The 17,976-nt window shown below is 37.9% G+C and overlaps 1 protein-coding gene across 2 annotated transcripts in view; it reads right to left on the reverse strand.

Annotated features, from left to right (window-relative positions):
* The window catches only part of LOC126259447 (transcriptional adapter 2B-like), a 130,233-nt gene that overhangs the window by 96,461 nt on the left and 15,796 nt on the right, over window positions 1-17,976 (reverse strand). For both annotated transcript variants that reach the window (XR_007546510.1, XM_049956265.1), the window contains exons 4-7: window positions 6,422-6,563; window positions 5,885-6,102; window positions 3,346-3,421; window positions 2,932-3,088 (exon numbers count right to left, since the gene is read on the reverse strand). Coding sequence is in view for 1 of the 2 variants with exons in the window: in XM_049956265.1 (XP_049812222.1) it covers window positions 2,932-3,088; window positions 3,346-3,421; window positions 5,885-6,102; window positions 6,422-6,563 (593 nt within the window). In the remaining variant the exon portion in view is untranslated. The remainder of the gene's footprint in view (window positions 1-2,931; window positions 3,089-3,345; window positions 3,422-5,884; window positions 6,103-6,421; window positions 6,564-17,976) is intronic.

Here is a 17,976-nt window from a genome sequence, read left to right on the forward strand (position 1 = left end):
TTTTAGGTCAAAAGTTTAGGGACCCAGCTGGAACACACTTTACGGAACTGTAGGTCATTTGTGATGTTTTCTTGACAGCTCCCATAACTGATTCCATCTTTTTGTGCAATTACTGATACTATGGCCCATCGATCGTCGTCAGTAATGTCTTTAATTGCACAAATGTTTTTGTCTGCAATGCTGGTCTGAGGATGGCAATCGTGTTGCTGATTTTCCACATTCTTATCCTTCCCTGAACTTTTTATGCCAGGCAAAAACGCGCATCCTTGATAATGTTTTATCGCCGAACTGTGCAGTCAATCTTTGGCAAATTTCTGCTGCTGTTAAATCATTCACGAGCAAGAAACTTGATAATTATGTGTTGCGCAATGGAGGGGGTGCACCTGTTGCTCAGACATCATGAGTGTTACTGATGAAATGGAGGGAAATATCTAACAGCATGCTCTCCTCACTTCTAATGGTCCCGCCTAAGCATAACAGAAGCACGGAGCCAGTCCTACCAACTGTTGATGTTCAGGAACAAAAATCCCATTTATATTTGATCCCCCCCTCATACCAACAATCATCTATCTGTTGAATGCAGGAAAACTAAGTAAGGCAACCATCTATGGAGATGAGGCTGCCACAAATGAAAATCTCCATGGCCAACAGTTGCCTAGATGTTAGGAAATCTCATCGAGGGGCAACCTGTCCAGGTGCTAGTTGCCTCACGGTCTCATTGCAGACATTTTAGATCATCTAAGCCACCTGACAACCACATTGAAGTGTATTCCAACTGCAGGCCTCCACATGAATATAAGAAAGTGCATCTTGATTGACCACAAAATAAAGATCTTGCAGCATCCAGTTAATGGTGATAGAGCCTTTCCCGATCCAGAGAAAATTAGAGCAGTCACAAATTTTCTGATTCCTCAGCATATTTGTCATATATTTGTGATATAAGAAGTTTTCTCAGAATGTGCTCGTACTATTAGCTATTAACAAAGGGCTCTTTTACAAAGGCACATATACTGAAAGAAATACTGAAGAAATGCCAAATTTTCCTGGAATGAGGTGCAAGTAAGTTCCTTCCTTGTCCTTAAGAAAGTACTAACAGCTCCAGTCCTAGCAACATATGATGAGAATGCCAAGACAGAACTTCAGACAGACACTAGAGGTTATGGATAGCAGCAGTTTTGTGGAAATTCAAGGAGTCTAGGATGAATTACTCTACAACCAGGAGAAAGTGCCTGGCAGTTGTTAGATCCATCAACAAGTTCTGGTTGTATTTATTTGGCAAATCATTCACTGTTGTGACAGATCACCATTCTCTATGCTAATTGTCTAGCATGAAGTACCAATCGAGTCACCTGGTGAGATAGGCACCGAGACTTCAGGAATACCCAGTTGATTGAAACATGGGCCGCAATTACCTTCGAGCCATCTGATACCAGTTCCACCCGTAGCAGCACTATTCCACGAGATCGGACTCAACTTCTTAGAGAGGTTCCTGAAGTTAACAAATGGGAATTGATGGATAATAGTCTGCACTGACTACCTCATCTACTACGCTGCCACCAAAGCTGTACCAAATGCTGACGCTCCAGAAATTGCAAGATCCCTAGTAGAAGACCCAGTGTGATGACCTCTGATGGTGTAAAAGTTCTTCAGTCAAGACTAGTATCACAGGTAAGTTCACATTGCAATATTACCAGCAGGATGACAAATGCTTACCACCTACAGTATGCTTTGATAAGACACTCGCAGATATGCTCTCAATGTAAGTTAATGATTAACATGGAGATTGGGGTAGAATACTGACAGTAATGAGAGTTCCCCAGAACACAGAGAAGCAAGACACTATACACTTCACTCTGTTCTTTCTGCTCCACAGTGACAAGGCCAAAATGAAAACAGATACACTGTTCCCATTTCAACCAGATGTTACTAACGCGACTACATGAGCCGTGTCATTATCGGGATTGAAGAAGCAAGACAGTTGGCTTGACACGCACTCTGGACACACGGGAGAAGCATCAAGAGCACTATAAAGCCAATCACCAGCTAGTGAGACTCAGCATAGAGCCGTGTCATTATCGGGATTGAAGAAGCAAGACAGTTGGCTTGACACGCACTCTGGACACACGGGAGAAGCATCAAGAGCACTATAAAGCCAATCACCAGCTAGTGAGACTCAGCATAGGAGACTTAATATGGATTTTTACACTTGAGGAAATGCGAAATATCAGGAAAGTTACTAACGCACTACTCTAGATGATTATGACACTGCATCACGAACACAAAAGTGTGGAGATGTCATCCATGACCTCCATGCGAAGCCCTGTTACAGTCCTGGGGCACAAATCAGTGATGGGGACTTCTCGCTCAAGGAAACTTAAGGCCTGCTTAACAAACATGAAGTTTTGACAAAGGGTCTGCCTTCAATGCTCATCATAGTGAAGAGCACATGACAAGATGACAAGGCTGTGAAATTCTGTCAGCACAGCCATTGATAACATCTCGATCAAGGAGGCTATAGTTGGTTCTTATGAGAAGGTCTGAAGATCTCTCCAGGAGAGAGAGCAATGTCACAAGTTGTGGTGCATGCAATGTGGCGTAGCAGTTAGTATCGCTGGATAGCGTACTGCAGGTTAACATGTCACACCAAACCAACAGCAATTATTTGTTAGTCAGTATTTATAATTTATGGAAGGGTCTCAAAAGTCCTTATGTTAGTACAGTCTGGAATATTCGATATTTCTATAAACAACAGCACTCTCCATCCAGTTCAGTTCTGTTTCTTTCTATCTGTATGTTGGCTATGTAGTAAATGTGCCTTCAGTTCTAAGTGTTGTACCCTATTGATGACCCTGATTTTGGATTTGGATTACTTTGGTCACAATGTGACAGTGATTACTGCAATTCATGCTACACATAGGTACCAAATCTTACCTTTCCTCTTTAGAAAGCTTCTTCCGTTGCACTGGTCTGTCTTTCCTGTTGGAAGCAAAGAACTGCGAAACTAACTGATAGTCTCTCACCAATCTCTTCCGTCTCGCCCTTTCACGAAGGTGTCTTGTGTACATGTCAACCTGGGCCAGTTTCAGCGCTGAAAAATTATAACAATGACATCAGTATATTCCTATTCATGACAACATTAGAACAAAACTTAATTTTGGTTAAATAAATGAATCACCATTTGTTTTACACTAAATGTTCGTTCAGCAAGCAATATGCCATCAGAGTACGAATGCATATGTATATTCAAGCACTTAGAACTGATTAAAATAAAATATTTTTTCATAGTCTAATTCATGCCTTAAAAAAGAAAAAAAGGAGCTGTCTTAACATTTTTGAGACACTTACCAATGTCCAATTCTTCATCTTCAATGTTGTTTACAAACAATGACGACACCAATGATTCTGCTCCATTGTCATATTCCTAAATAAAAGTAATGTCATGAGCCAAGAGGTAAGGAATAAGAATATTCAAGTACAATAAAGTGCCATAGAGTAAGTCAAAGAGTATATAAGAGCCATACTGGTACTGTTACTGATTGGCATAGAGCAGAAGTGTATACCAGAAAATGCTACACAAATGAGAAGCACAAATATCTACTATTGTGAACAAGAAAAATGGCAGCACTGGTCATAAGAGTTTTGAACCAGTAATATCAAACTTGCTGGAAATGTAATTCTGTATACCATGACCACACACACTTTATGCATATGTGGTCAGAGGATGTAGAATGACGTTTCCAGACTTTTAGCATTTGACAGATTGTACAGGCCTCATGCTGCCTTGTATTCACTGGACCGTATGACATGTCCCAGCAAGGTTATCAGATTTATGCTTTTTAATACATGACAGGAGCATATCTCTGCCTTGAATATTTTTATTGTACGTGAAGAGGGCAATTTATTTTTGCAGATGTTTTATCATTTATATCCATAATATGCTAATCAACATTTATCAGACAATGTGAATAAGTAAACAGTAATTTCAACATTGCAACCAAGACTATTATCTTCTCCTTGTTTTTGATCAAGATACAAAGTTTCTATTTCTGAGGAAAAATGTTAGTGGAAGAAGAAATATCACTGGTTTGGATGATTTCCAGAAGGATACTGTCTGTCATGTTGTACTGGAATTTTACAACTGTGGCATGTAACCCATTCAGCAAAAGATAGCAGATGTCTTACATGAAAAGATTCTGTTGGCATGATTTAGAAATCATAGGATCCAAATACAGAAAATGCAATAATGAAATATGTGTTCTGGTGGAGAAATTTAATATTGCAACAGTTTGTGCAACTTTTCTGAATAAAATGCACAACACTGGGATAGAAAATCAGTCAGACAATTATTTATCTTAATGATACCTAACTCATCCAAAACTATTCCAAGAAGCATATTTGGCAGGATGCAAAGGGCAATGTGACCTGAAAAATACTCACTAGCTAAAGAAAAGTCATCAGAATACAGGTATATCAAAAATGCAAAGCTAATATTTACATTCAGAAATGTAGCAATTATCATGAGAAGATGAACAGTGACATTTCAAATCACTGATTTACTGTGCAGTTCAGAGGAGGGTTGTGTCATCAACATGGATAATGACTAATTCAAACACAAGGATGAAAGAAACTGAGTGGTGAAGAGAGAAACATTTGAATTTTGGAAGCTATACAAAAGTGGATATGTTGGAGAAGTCACATGCCACAAGTCCGTTCAAAACCAGGCCAACTTCTACTACAACCCAGCTGAAAATAAGGTCACATCTAAAAGTACATGTTCAGAATTAAATGAGTGAAGAATTTACATGAGGAAGCCACTGATAATATTACTGTGGGAAGCTGCGTTAAGTGCATAGGCCACACTAGAAATTTCCAAGAAAACAACTTTCTGAAGGTAAGTGCCTGAAACAATTTATTAGAAAGTATTATCTTTGCTTCAAAAGAGTCTTTGGACCCTGAATTCTAAGTTACACTTTGTTTTTCATACTAGGACATGTAAACACTGTTCCTGTCTTCTTCCCCTTTCCTTTTTCCTCCCAACAATATAGCAATAGACAGCCTAACAGCCACAAGGTGTACATGGTCTCTGCTGGCATTTGTGTTGCTTTTATTTGCTCGAAGCAGGGGACTCAATTCTCTAATTTATACACATGTCGAAACTAGCAGGCAGATATAATTAATTGTCTTTTGTGTTCTTCGTAGAATATTTTATATGTTATGAATGAAACACACACAACACTGGTGTAATATTCTACAACATTCAATAGATATTAAATATTTAAATGTCCACATCATCAAAACTGAATTGCTTTATAAATGATGAGGAGTAACATTGTATTTTGCTGCAATATACCTTATATTTCACAAAAATGTACATTATATATAAAAATGTTCAAAAATGGAGTTACAACTGCTATTTCACTACAGTGTTTTCAAATATTTTCGCGACATATGGTTCCACAGCTACAATAAATTGTTTAAAATAAGTCACTGTCAACTTCTGCCTGTAATTTTTGTATTGCAATGTGCTCTCCATTGATTATGGTAAACATGTCAGTTTCAAGTGAGTGCCTTGTAATGCACTGTGCATGGCCATCTCTTACATGTACAGACATCTTTGTCGACACCATTATTAAATGGAAAAGTCTGCTGGATTTGGCTAGACAACACGAAGGCCATTTCTGATGACTGATGTCCAAAATGAGAACAAGGGTTGGCGCAGGAGAAAAGAGGAGGGTGCACCTCCAATACTTGCCTGTCCCCCTCACGTTGCTCCCAAACTGCCAATTTAGCTGTTCCACAATAGTGTCTGCCAGTCTCATTTCTGTAGCTGCATTCTTCATGTTTCTAATTAAGTCCATGTTAAGAACACTTTGGAAGAACATACCCTCTCAAAATCATCTCGCTGTGGCATATATCCAAGCTGTGTTGCCTCTTCTGGAGTTATATCCATTGGCGGCAGCTGTGCTGTCAGTGTAGGAGAAAGTGGATCAGAATTTGTGCATGTCTGATCAGTCAGTTTCGATTTTGAACTCTGTGCAGGAGGCCATGTTAAACGACCGATGCTTCCCTCTATGAAGCGTGATATGTATTCTTCCTTGGCTTCTGCAATTAGATGTGCTTTTGTTAATTTCCAATACATGATAAAAAATTAACCATGGAATCAAATTTTGGAAATGCAATGTCACATATAAAGTACTATATGAAAACCAAAGATTAATCAGTGAAGACGTTAAACCAAACATGCATGCATGAAAAAAATGCAATTGTAATGAAGAAAGAGTTGCTTGTTTTATAGAGAAGTACAAAAAATTCAACAGCAAATGTAATCAGACAAAGAAAATAATTCTTTGTTTTAATGTATTGAAAAACCCTCCTCCACAAACCCTCACACGTGCTCAAGCATTCCTGGTCAATAAATTACCTTCACTTGTACGAGTCTCTATATGTCTGCTTATATCTTCCCAGTTTCCAAAGCCATACTGTTCAATGGCATTCAATAAATGCAGTTCTTCACGAGCTGACCATCCACCTCGTCCAAGACCAACTCCAATTGCACCCGAATCCTAAGAAAGAGTAACATACAACATTCAATAACTGACTCAGCCAAGTCTTTAACACTGAAAATGGGATTCTTTAATAAGCTTTTTTTTCCCTATGCTTTCACTCCTGATGCAGTATGTAGTGCCACAAATAGCTCAGCTTTCTGAGTCTATCTCCATACAAGGTATTAAATCAAGAATCCACATGAAAAATGTAGCTCTGCATCATATGACACAATACAAATTAAATATTACGGGAATAATATCATGTGAAAGAGGAAATGTACTTGGCAAAAGTCATTTTGTGAGAGAGCCAGGATCAGGGTCCCCCTGCAAGCATTTGGCGAGCACATGGAAAAGTACACTACCATGCTATTTGGATGACATCACAAGTTCAACATTCAGAGCAGGACAGGCAGAGGGAACTAACATTATAAACATCAAACCTGCCACATTTGTCTTTAAACACAGTATTGCTCACACAATGCCTTATCACAGTATTACATACATCTCTATACCAAAGAGATACATCATACCACACCACAAAGCAACACTCCCAGTTTTAATCAGACAAAATTTGTACATCTGAATGACTATCAGCTACTCATTTTACCTGTTTCATTTGCGTTACCCACCACAGAAATCTTACGAATTATCATAGAAAAGACTGAGAAGTCGAGGATAGCACCAGCAGATATTGATAAATCTAGTACTGAGAATACATTCAAAATGAAAACAGAACTTAATAAAAATATTTGCAAGAGAAGAGCAACATCAAGAACCACATGAAAAACCCAACATCAAGAACCACATGAAAAACCCAACATCAAGAACCACATGAAAAACCTGGAACAATTAAAGCTGATCTTACAGGCACATCAGGTGTTTTTATTTATTTCTTTATCTCATTTTTTGTTTTTATACATTGAATATCAGATTTCTGTTTTTTTTAATTGTGTCTTTAGAATAAACTAAGAAAACAAGGAAAAGAAACAGAACATGGACAGGTGCTGAAGGGAGAGAAAACTACTCCAAATCCTTGCAAGACTGACACCATGTACAGGAAATGTTTAGAAAGTAACTAACAATTCAATGTCTAGAATACTTTAAAGAATGAGCAGTAAACAGTCAGATGGATGCGCCAAATGTGAAACACAAAATAAAACAAAGGTGGCAACAATCCATAAGGTGGAAAAACAAAAGAAAGAGAAGTAAATAGGAGAGGGGCACAAGAAACAGACTTAAGGTCAACAAAAATGAAGAGAAAATAAATAAGAGAGCAGAAATAGGTACAGAAGAGGAAGGAGGGGGACAAGGGACAAAGAGCACATATGATAGTGCAAAATTTAAATAGAAAAGGGAAGGTAAAAATCTTAGCAGGAGAAATAGGAGCATTTAGCTGGACAAAAACAACACATGTGGAGGTCACAGCATGTGTTAGAGAGAGCCAGTACCCATCTTCTGAATTCAAAAGAACTGTTAGGAATGGCAACTCAAATTACCTCTAAGTTATGAATTGCATGCCAAAGATGATTTTTCCAAAGCATATGATAGTACTTGTAAATTATCACTTTATGTTGATACTCATTGTGCAGAATGTCCTTTCAGGTATGCTGCCAGGTCATCACGTCTTCTTGGGACAATATTTCCACATTACTCCGCCATAAAGTCCTCCATCACACACTGGGTTAGATTCACTGACTAACCCTTCCCTTCTCTTCTCTTCTCTTCTCTTCTCTTCTCTTCTCTTCTCTTCTCTTCTCTTCATCACAGCAATACAAAGGGAGGGGATAATCAGAATATATAAACGGGAGTAGTAGTTTCCCTGGACAACACAGTACGTCAAGGAGCATTTCATGGTGACCAGTTATGTTGCCAGAACATTGTGCAAGAAAGGTATGACATCTTGGCTACATATTCAAAAGAACAGTATGCAGGACAGTAAGTGTGACCTCATTTGGTCTGCAGTGTTGGCACAATTTAATCATGTGAGTGAATATGTGCATTTTTCTTAGTCTGTTAGGTCTGCCAAACACTTCACACTGGATTGCGAAGTATAGATGTAGATATAGCTAGCCCTGATAAATGAACCCAGAAGCTCAGTAATGATTTCAGTATTGTTTGCATGCCAGTCAACTATTATTTATACAGCATTTAGCACTTTCCAGTACCATATTAATGGTTCTTATAAATAAGATATAATTTATATATTTTGCTTCCTGAAATGGGAATAGTATTTGATTTCTCCACCAATTAACATCCCATGCAAAGGTCTTCAACTTCACTGTTTATCTATATTTCATAAGGTAGTAAATCTATGAGGTGGGCAATAAAGCTCTCATTTTCTGCCACCTCCTCCCAGTGAACGTAGGCGACATTTCAATAACTTGATTCTACAGAGTGCAGCTTTATAGCCTACATTTGCAGCGGGATGAACCGATTTAATATTCCCAAATAAAATTCAAAGCATTAATGCACAGACATATGAAATGGCTGAAGATAGTTTTGAGCATCCCATTCATTTGTCTGAGTTAGATCAGAGAACATAATATTAGTTCGTGATTTGCAGGGACAATTAAACCAGGCAATCAGATTGGCACGGGGCAAGACATTTTGAGAAACGGCAAAAGCAATTGCTGGCTTTGTAGTAGCATTAAAGCAGCTGAAAGACAGTCAAAGAGAAGAGTATTGTGTATTCAATGACACAATGAAGCTAAGAACATTGGTTCCACTAAGAGATTTAGTTAACAAGATACAACATTTGACAGTGAATAATGGAAGACTGTAGAATCTATTTGCTGGTGCACCTGCATCGGAGAACATCCAATTCTTTTGTTATACAACTGATTCAGCATAAACACACTATAAATTCAACACAGATCACACACAAATGCTACTGCATATCACATATTCAAAGAGCATTGGTGGAACAAATAATTGTACAACTGGCTGCCACAATCACAAAACTGAGAGATCCTGTAAAACCACTGATTTTTCCATTAATAGTTATTGTCAGGAAGAAATCAGCTTCTGTATAATTGAGGTTTTCTTTTTGCATCAATTATCAAACTCTGAATGTAGTCATTAAACTGGACATCAAACCCATACCAGACTTAGAGGAAACAATGAATTGTTTCAAATGATGTAAATTATTTCAGAAGTCATTAAACTGCACATTAAACCCACACCAAACTTGGAGGAAATGGTGAATTACTACAAATAACGTAATTTTTTTCAGTAAGTGGTCTCCATGTGGTTATCATCAACTAAGAGTATAGTCTGACGGCCAGGCTAAAGCTTCATTTGTTATTGCAAGAGGAGTGTATTAATATCTTTAGACCTGTTCATATAGTAGCTGTGCTGGCCTCCAAATTTCACCTCTGAGAATACAATATGCAAACAGTTAGATTATGACAACACACAGAACAAAGACTACACAATTCACATACAGATGACACACACAGCTTCCTTCCCTTATGTTACGTTGATAACTGTGGCATCAATAAGAGATCCAGCCACAAAGTTAAATAATAAAATAAAATTTGCCAAATCCTGAAAAAGCAGACCCCTTACTAGATGGGATAAATGCTATCCAAGAGATGAAATATATTTAGCATCTTCCTATACAATGTGTCACGCACCTTTCAGTGCCTGGAGCTTCAGTTTCAACCAAATATAGGCACTTGTGTACCTTAACACCAATTACTGAAGCACAACCATGGAAGGAGAAATCCAGCGATTAATGTATCTTGTACCAGTGAGGAAGAACTTTACCCCATTAACAGGACAGGATGTAGTAAAGGTCTGAAATTCTATTACTGGCTTATCTTTATTCACCCAGGGATAATCTCAAAATGATGTAAGATTTGTCAAGGTAATACAATGGTAATCAATAGGCCAAAATATAACACACAACATACATAATATGCTTTAAGGGGATAGAACAGGTAGCCTACAGGGGTAGGACAGGTAATCAGCCGAGGCTTAGATTAAGGAACCGTCCCAGAATGTGCCACAGTGATCCAGCAAAACTACGGAAAGACCAAATCAGGAAGGCTGGGCAGAGCAGCTCCATCCTCTAAAATATGAGGTCAGCATCCTAACAGCTGCACATCCTCATTTGGTAACCAACATTACTGTAAAATCCTAAAGTCTGTAGTTACAAAAACCAAAAAATGTGTGCAAAAAATAAAAAATAAAGTTCAAAAACAATAAGGAACAGTATTCTACAAGAAACTACAAAAGACAGCAGTGTGAATGATAGTGTTGAACAAGGAGCAAGCCAGTGTTCTGATGCGATGCAATACCACTCCTGCAATGCTTAATGGCAGCTAAAACAATATGAGCTACATGGCTTAGGCTGCTGTACCAGATGGAATAGCCTTGTGACTGCAGTTGGCTTGTAGGCTTTCTACTGATGGCAGTCAATATGATGAAAGCCTGTATTCATTGTCATGATTTCTGATGGCAGGCACTTCCATTATCTAAATTGCCTTTCATATCTTTGCCTTTAAGGCAAGTGCTACCTAACAAATACGCCAGATTCCTAGAATTGTATGGGCATGTCACACTCATTGGGATGTTCTACAACTGCTGAATTCCTACACTGGCTATCATATCACTCAACTCTGTTAGATGTCAGTTAATAGGTCGACAGGTCACTTCGTCTCCACAGTTTGTACTAGTCTGCACTTACACATATTTCACAGACTCCAGGGTTATTCCATATAAATATGGGCCACTATTTCAAAATTAGTTTCCCACAGAAACGTCTCTTCTTAATGTAACAGTATTCAAAACATGTTAGGCCACATGGAAACGTTGTTGTTGTTGTTGTTGTTGTCGTCTTCAGTCCAGGGACTGGTTTGATGCAGCTCTCCATGATACTCTATCCTGTGCAAGCTTCATCTCCCAGTACCTACTGCAACCTACATCCTACTGAATCTGTTTAGTGTAATTCATCTCTTGGTCTCCCTCTACGATTTTTACCCTCCACGCTTCCCTCCAATACTAAACTGGCGACCCCTTGATGCCTCAGAATATGTCCTATAAACCGATCCCTTCTACTAGTCAAATTGCGCCACAAATTTCTCTTCTCCTCAGTTCTATTCAATACTTCCTCATTAGTTATGTGATCTCCCCATCTAATCTTCATCATTCTTTTGTAGCACCACATTTCAAAAGCTTCTATTCTCTTCTTGTCTAAAGTATTTATCGGCCACGTTTCACTTCGATACATGGCTACACTCCATACAAATACTTTCCTGACACTTAAATCTATACTCTATGTTAACAAATTTCTCTTCTTCAGAAACATTTTCGTTTCCATTGCCAGTCTACATTTTATATCCTCTCTACTACGACCATCATCAGTTATTTTGCTCCCCAAATAGCAAAACTCATTTACTATTTCAAATGTCTCATTTCCTAATCTAATTCCATCAGCATCACTTGATTTAATTCGACTGCATTCCATAATCCTCGTTTTGCTTTTGTTGGTGTTCATCTTATATCCCCCTTTCAAGACACTGTCCATTCCGTTCAGCTGCTCTTCCAGGTCTTTCGGTGTGTCTGACAGAATTACAATGTCATCGGCGAACCTCAAAGTTTTTTATTTCTTCTCCATGGATTTTAATGCGTACTCCGAATTTTTCTTTTGTTTCCTTTACTGCTTGCGCAATATACAGATTGAATAACATTGGGGATAGGCTACAACCCTGTTTCACTCCCTTCCCAACCACTGCTTCCCTTTCATGTCACTCGACTCATAACTGCCATCTGGTTTCTGTACAAATTGTAAATAGTCTTTCGCTCCCTGTATTTTACCCCTACCACCTTCAGAATTTGAAAGAGAGTATTCCAGTCAACATTGTCAAAAGGTTTCTCTAAGTCTACAAATGCTAGAAACGTAGGTTTGCCTTTTCTTAATCTTTCTTCTAAGATAAGTCGTAAGGTTAGTATTGCCTCACTTGTTCCAACATTTCTGCGGAATCCAAACTGATCTTCCTCGAGGTCGGCTTCTACCAGTTTTTCCATTCGTCTGTAAAGAATTCGTGTTAGTATTTTGCAGCCAAGGCTTATTAAACTGATAGTTCGGCAATTTTCACATCTGTCAACACCTGCTTTCTTTGGGATTGGAATTATTATATTCTTCTTGAAGTCTGAGGGTATTTCGCCTGTCTCATACATCTTGCTCACCAGATGGCAGAGTTTTGTCAGGACTGGCTCTCCCAAGGCTGTCAGTAGTTCCAATGGAATGTTGTCTACTCCCGGGGCCTTGTTTCAACTCAGGTCTTTCAGTGCTCTGTCAAACTCTTCACACAGTATCATATCTCCCATTTCATCTTTATCTACATCCTCTTCCATTTCCATAATATTGTCCTCGAGAACATCGCCCTTGTATAGACCCTCTATATACTCCTTCCAACTTTCTGCTTTCCCTTCTTTGCTTAGAACTGGGTTTCCATCTGAACTCTTTATATTCATGCAATTGGTTCTCTTTTCTCCAAAGGTCTCTAATTTTCCTGTAGGCAGTATATATCTTACCCCCTAGTGATATATGCCTCTACATCCTTACATTTGTTCTCTAGCCATCCCTGCTTAGCCATTTTGCACTTCCTGTCGATCTCATTTTTGAGACGTTTGTATTCCTTTTTGCCTGCTTCATTTACTGCATTTTTGTATTTTCTCCTTTCATCAATAAAATTCAATATCTCTTCTGTTACCCAAGGATTTCTATTAGCCTTAGTCTTTTTACCTACTTGATCCTTTGCTGCCTTCACTGTTTCATCTCTCAAAGCTACCCATTCTTCTTCTTCTGCAATTTCTTCAGTTTTAATCTACGGTTCATAACCAATATTGTGGTCAGAGTCCACATCTGCCCCTGGAAATGTCTTACAATTTAAAACCTGGTTCCTGAATCTCTGTCTTACCATTATATAATCTATCTGAAACCTTCCAGTATCTCCAGGCTTTTTCCATCTATAAAACCTTCTTTCACGATTCTTGAACCAAGTGTTAGCTAAGATTAAGTTATTCTCTGTGCAAAATTCTACCAGGCGGCTTTCTCTTTCATTCCTTACCCCCATTCCATATTCACCTACTACATTTCCTTCTCTTCCTTTTCCTACTATCGAATTCCAGTTACCCATGACTATTAAATTTTCGTCTCCCTTCACTACCTGAATAATTTATTTTATCTCATCATACATTTCTTCAATTTCTTCATCATCTGCAGAGCTAGTTGGCATATAAACTTGTACTACTGTGGTAGGCGTGAGCTTCGTATCTATCTTGGCCACAACAATACGATCACTATGCTGTTTGTAGTAGCTTACTCGCATTCCTATTTTTTATTCATTATTAAACCTACTCCTGCATTACCCCTATGGAAATACAGTCTTTGAAAATAAAAATATACATGATGAAAGTTTAGAATTCCTGTAGTTAGTTATAATACTTACAATCATTAATGATGTCTTTTTCAAATACAGCTGAAGTGAAGTTGAGAAAAGAAAGTTATAGGCATGATACTACACATCTGTTAATAACGTGAACGTAAACAGTTTTCGATTCAAAGACTAGTGGACGGTGCATTGTGGACAGTGAGACTGAATGGAAGAATGATAAGGGAAGATTCAGAAAGTTGAAGATTCATTGTATATGAACACAGAGAGGCAGTAGATGTTTGAAAGAAATTGAAAAGCAGTTAACAGCTTTCAAAACTGACTGATATATTAAAAAATGTAAACCTAACATTCTGAAGACTCAAGGAAAATGTTAAAAATTAAACAGCTGTTCTTCAGTTATACTGCTGCTTCTCAGGGTGGTGCACATCAACAAGTCACTCACTTCACTGCTGTTGCTTGATTTGATGATAACAGTGCTGAGAAGTTTAGTACACATCAGCGAAAACTTAACTCACAACAAGTACAGTGCGTGGGTTTTTATGAAGAACATAATTAAGATCCTTCAATAAGAGGAGGAGGATATTAGTGTTTAACGTCCCGTCGACAACGAGGTCATTAGAGACGGAGCGCAAGCTCGGGTGAGGGAAGGATGGGGAAGGAAATCGGCCGTGCCCTTTCAAAGGAACCATCCCGGCATTTGCCTGAAGCGATTTAGGGAAATCACTCCGTCAATAAGAGTTTCCCATTATGGAACATATTCAGATCTTATCTGATGGCTGTGTTGGAGCAATTAGGAATTGTTAGACTCTTTTTTTTTTAATTTGACATATTCTCTACAAGATTTTGGTGCCACAAACAAAACTTCCTCATTATGTCACATGGGAGGCATTGTAGACGGTATCAAGGGCACTGCTACACAGCCCATATGGCAGTTGGTAAACTTTTACCAGGCAACTGTATGACCATGCCTAAAGTGATGTAAGGGGTAAGAGTTCTTTTCGTTTCAGATTAATATAAAGCTGCAACAACTGACGGTTTGAATGAAAGCTAGAATAGTGTCAACCTGCACATAAGCTCCACAATTTCATTAGTATTGATTCTATTATCTTACATGTTGGCTCAAAGTAGAACACAGTTTCCATCTCACTTCCTGTAACATTTGTTCAGTACGACTTATTAGTCAATGTGTGTAGGGTGCAATTTTTCTGTTGAGGATGATGGTAAATATCATCATGCTGGTACCCCTCCATGTTGGTAAGTGTCCTGTGCACACAATGGCAAAGTGGTCCACCCAAGGTTCTGTACACATCCACATTAGTGAAGAGGATTACAGAATTAATATCAATTTGCTCGCATAAATTGAATGACACCATGCCATTAGTTAAATGGTTGGGAATACATATATCATCTATGTGAGAGTGCCAGCATGTAGGATAAAACACTGCACATTGAGTAGTTGATTCTTCAAATGTATGCTGCAGTTGTCAAAAGCTGCCCTAATTAAAAAATTTGAATATTTGTAATTAAATATTGTTAAGAATCTGGAGCACAGCTTTAAGTGGTGTCACAAAACTATACACCACTTAGGCATCATTTTCAAGCAATGGCGTCAACTGCTCATGAAATACGTCAGAGGAATGCGGTCATGGGAATGAAGTCCACAAGCAAAAGTGCTTAATCCTGCCTTGGTTACGGTATAACAATGCATATGCTGTGAAATTTGGCACTGAATAAGCTGCCAAATCCGAAAGTGTGAAAAGTCTGTTCTTACTGTACTCTGTTCACCATTCTTTGTAGTAACACCAGATCCCACACATTGCTGCACCTTTATACCACATCTCTGAGTTCTAGAAAGAAGACACAGGAGCAAGTGCTTTTGTATTTTAGTTGTCCATCCTTTAGTTAGTTAGTTTCGTGGCACACGATCATTTGCGTGACAAATCATAATGATATGGAACAAATTATTTTATATTCATGTTGTAGATATGGCCACATACTGAACATTTATAAGTTTTCTTTTTTATTTTGTTGCTGTTGCTAGTATTATTATTATTATTATTATTCTTTCCTTTCTCAGACGTTATGTCTGGTTAAAAACGGAAAGTGACGCAGACCTTGATCAAGCGTGACTTCCTTTTAACTGTACGGTATATGTTACATTGCATTTAGGAACTTTTGGGTAATTGAACATGTATCAATAATTACAGATTTCTGTAGTTGTATATATAAGTTTGGATGTAGCTGTGTTGCGTTGATGTACTGGTGGATATTGTGTGGTATGACTCCTGTAGTTGATAGTATAATTGGTATAATGTCAACTTTATCCTGATGCCACATGTCCTTGACTTCCTTAGCCAGTTGGATGTATTTTTCAATTTTTTCTCCTGTTTTCTTCTGTATATTTGTTGTATTGGGTATGGATATTTCGATTAGTTGTGTTAATTTCTTCTTTTTATTGGTGAGTATGATGTCAGGTTTGTTATGTGGTGTTCTTTTATCTGTTATAATGGTTGTGTTCCAGTATAATTTGTATTCATCATTCTCCAGTACATTTTGTGGTGCATACGTGTATGTGGGACCATGTTGTTTTATTAGTTTATGTTGTAAGGCAAGCTGTTGATGTACTATTTTTGCTACATTGTCATGTCTTCTGGGGTATTCTGTATTTGCTAGTATTGTACATCTGCTTGTGATGTGATCTACCATTTCTATTTGTTGTTTGCAAAGTCTGCATTTATCTGTTGTGGTATTGGGATCTTTAATAATATGCTTGCTGTAATATCTGGTGTTTATTGTTTGATCCTGTATTGCAATCATGAATCCTTCTGTCTCACTGTATATATTGCCTTTTCTTAGCCATGTGTTGGATGCGTCTTGATCGATGTGTGGCTGTGTTAGATGATATGGGTGCTTGCCATGTAGTGTTTTCTTTTTCCAATTTACTTTCTATCTGTTGATGTTATGTGTTCTAAAGGGTTGTAGAAGTGGTTATGAAATTGCAGTGGTGTAGCCGATGTATTTATACGAGTGATTGCTTTGCCTATTTTGCTAGTTTCTGCTTGTTCTACAAAGAATTTTCTTAAATTGTCTTACCTGTCCATAATGTAGGTTTTTTATGTCGATAAATCCCCTTCCTTCTTCCTTTCTGCTTAATGTGAATCTTTCTGTTGCTGAATGTATTTGATGTACTCTATATTTGTGACATTGTGATCGTGTAAGTGTATTGAGTGCTTCTAGGTCTGTGTTACTACATTTCACTACTTCAAATGAGTAGGTCAATATTGGTACAGCAGAAGTATTTATAGCTTTTGTCTTGTTTCTTACTGTCAATTCTGTTTTCAGTATTTTTGTTAGTCTTTGTCTATATTTTTCTTTTAGTTCTTCTTTAATATTTGTATTATCTAGTCCTATTTTTTGTCTGTATCCTAGATATTTATAGGCATCTGTTTTTTCCATTGGTTCTATGCAGTCGCTGTGGTTATCCAATATGTAATCTTCTTGTTTAGTGTGTTTCCCCTTGACTATGCTATTTTTCTTACATTTGTCTGTTCCAAAAGCTATATTTATATCATTGCTGAACACTTCTGTTATCTTTAGTAATTGGTTGAGTTGTTGATTTGTTGCTGCCAGTAGTTTTAGATCATCCATGTATAGCAAATGTGTGATTTTGTGTTGGTATGTTCCAGTAATATTGTATCCATGATTTGTATTATTTAACATGTTGGTTGGTTGGCTTGTGGGATTGAAGGGACCAGACTGCAACGGTCATCGGTCCCTTGTTCCAAAACTTACAAACTACCACACAGAATAAAAAAAAAAAATCGGATAACAGAGACAACAGACAACACAGGACAAGAAAAACTCAGACGAAGAACAGACATAACAAATTAAAATCACACGGAGTGTGGCGGTGGTTGGCCGACCATAGAATAAAAAAGGAAAAGCCAACCACCGAGAACACATTAAAAACTCAGTTTAAAACCATAGGCCAAAGGCCAGAATCAACACAAAACAACGAAATAAAACAA

The sequence above is a fragment of the Schistocerca nitens genome, chromosome 5, assembly GCF_023898315.1.
Source record: "Schistocerca nitens isolate TAMUIC-IGC-003100 chromosome 5, iqSchNite1.1, whole genome shotgun sequence".
Classification (NCBI taxonomy): Eukaryota; Metazoa; Arthropoda; class Insecta; order Orthoptera; family Acrididae; genus Schistocerca; species Schistocerca nitens.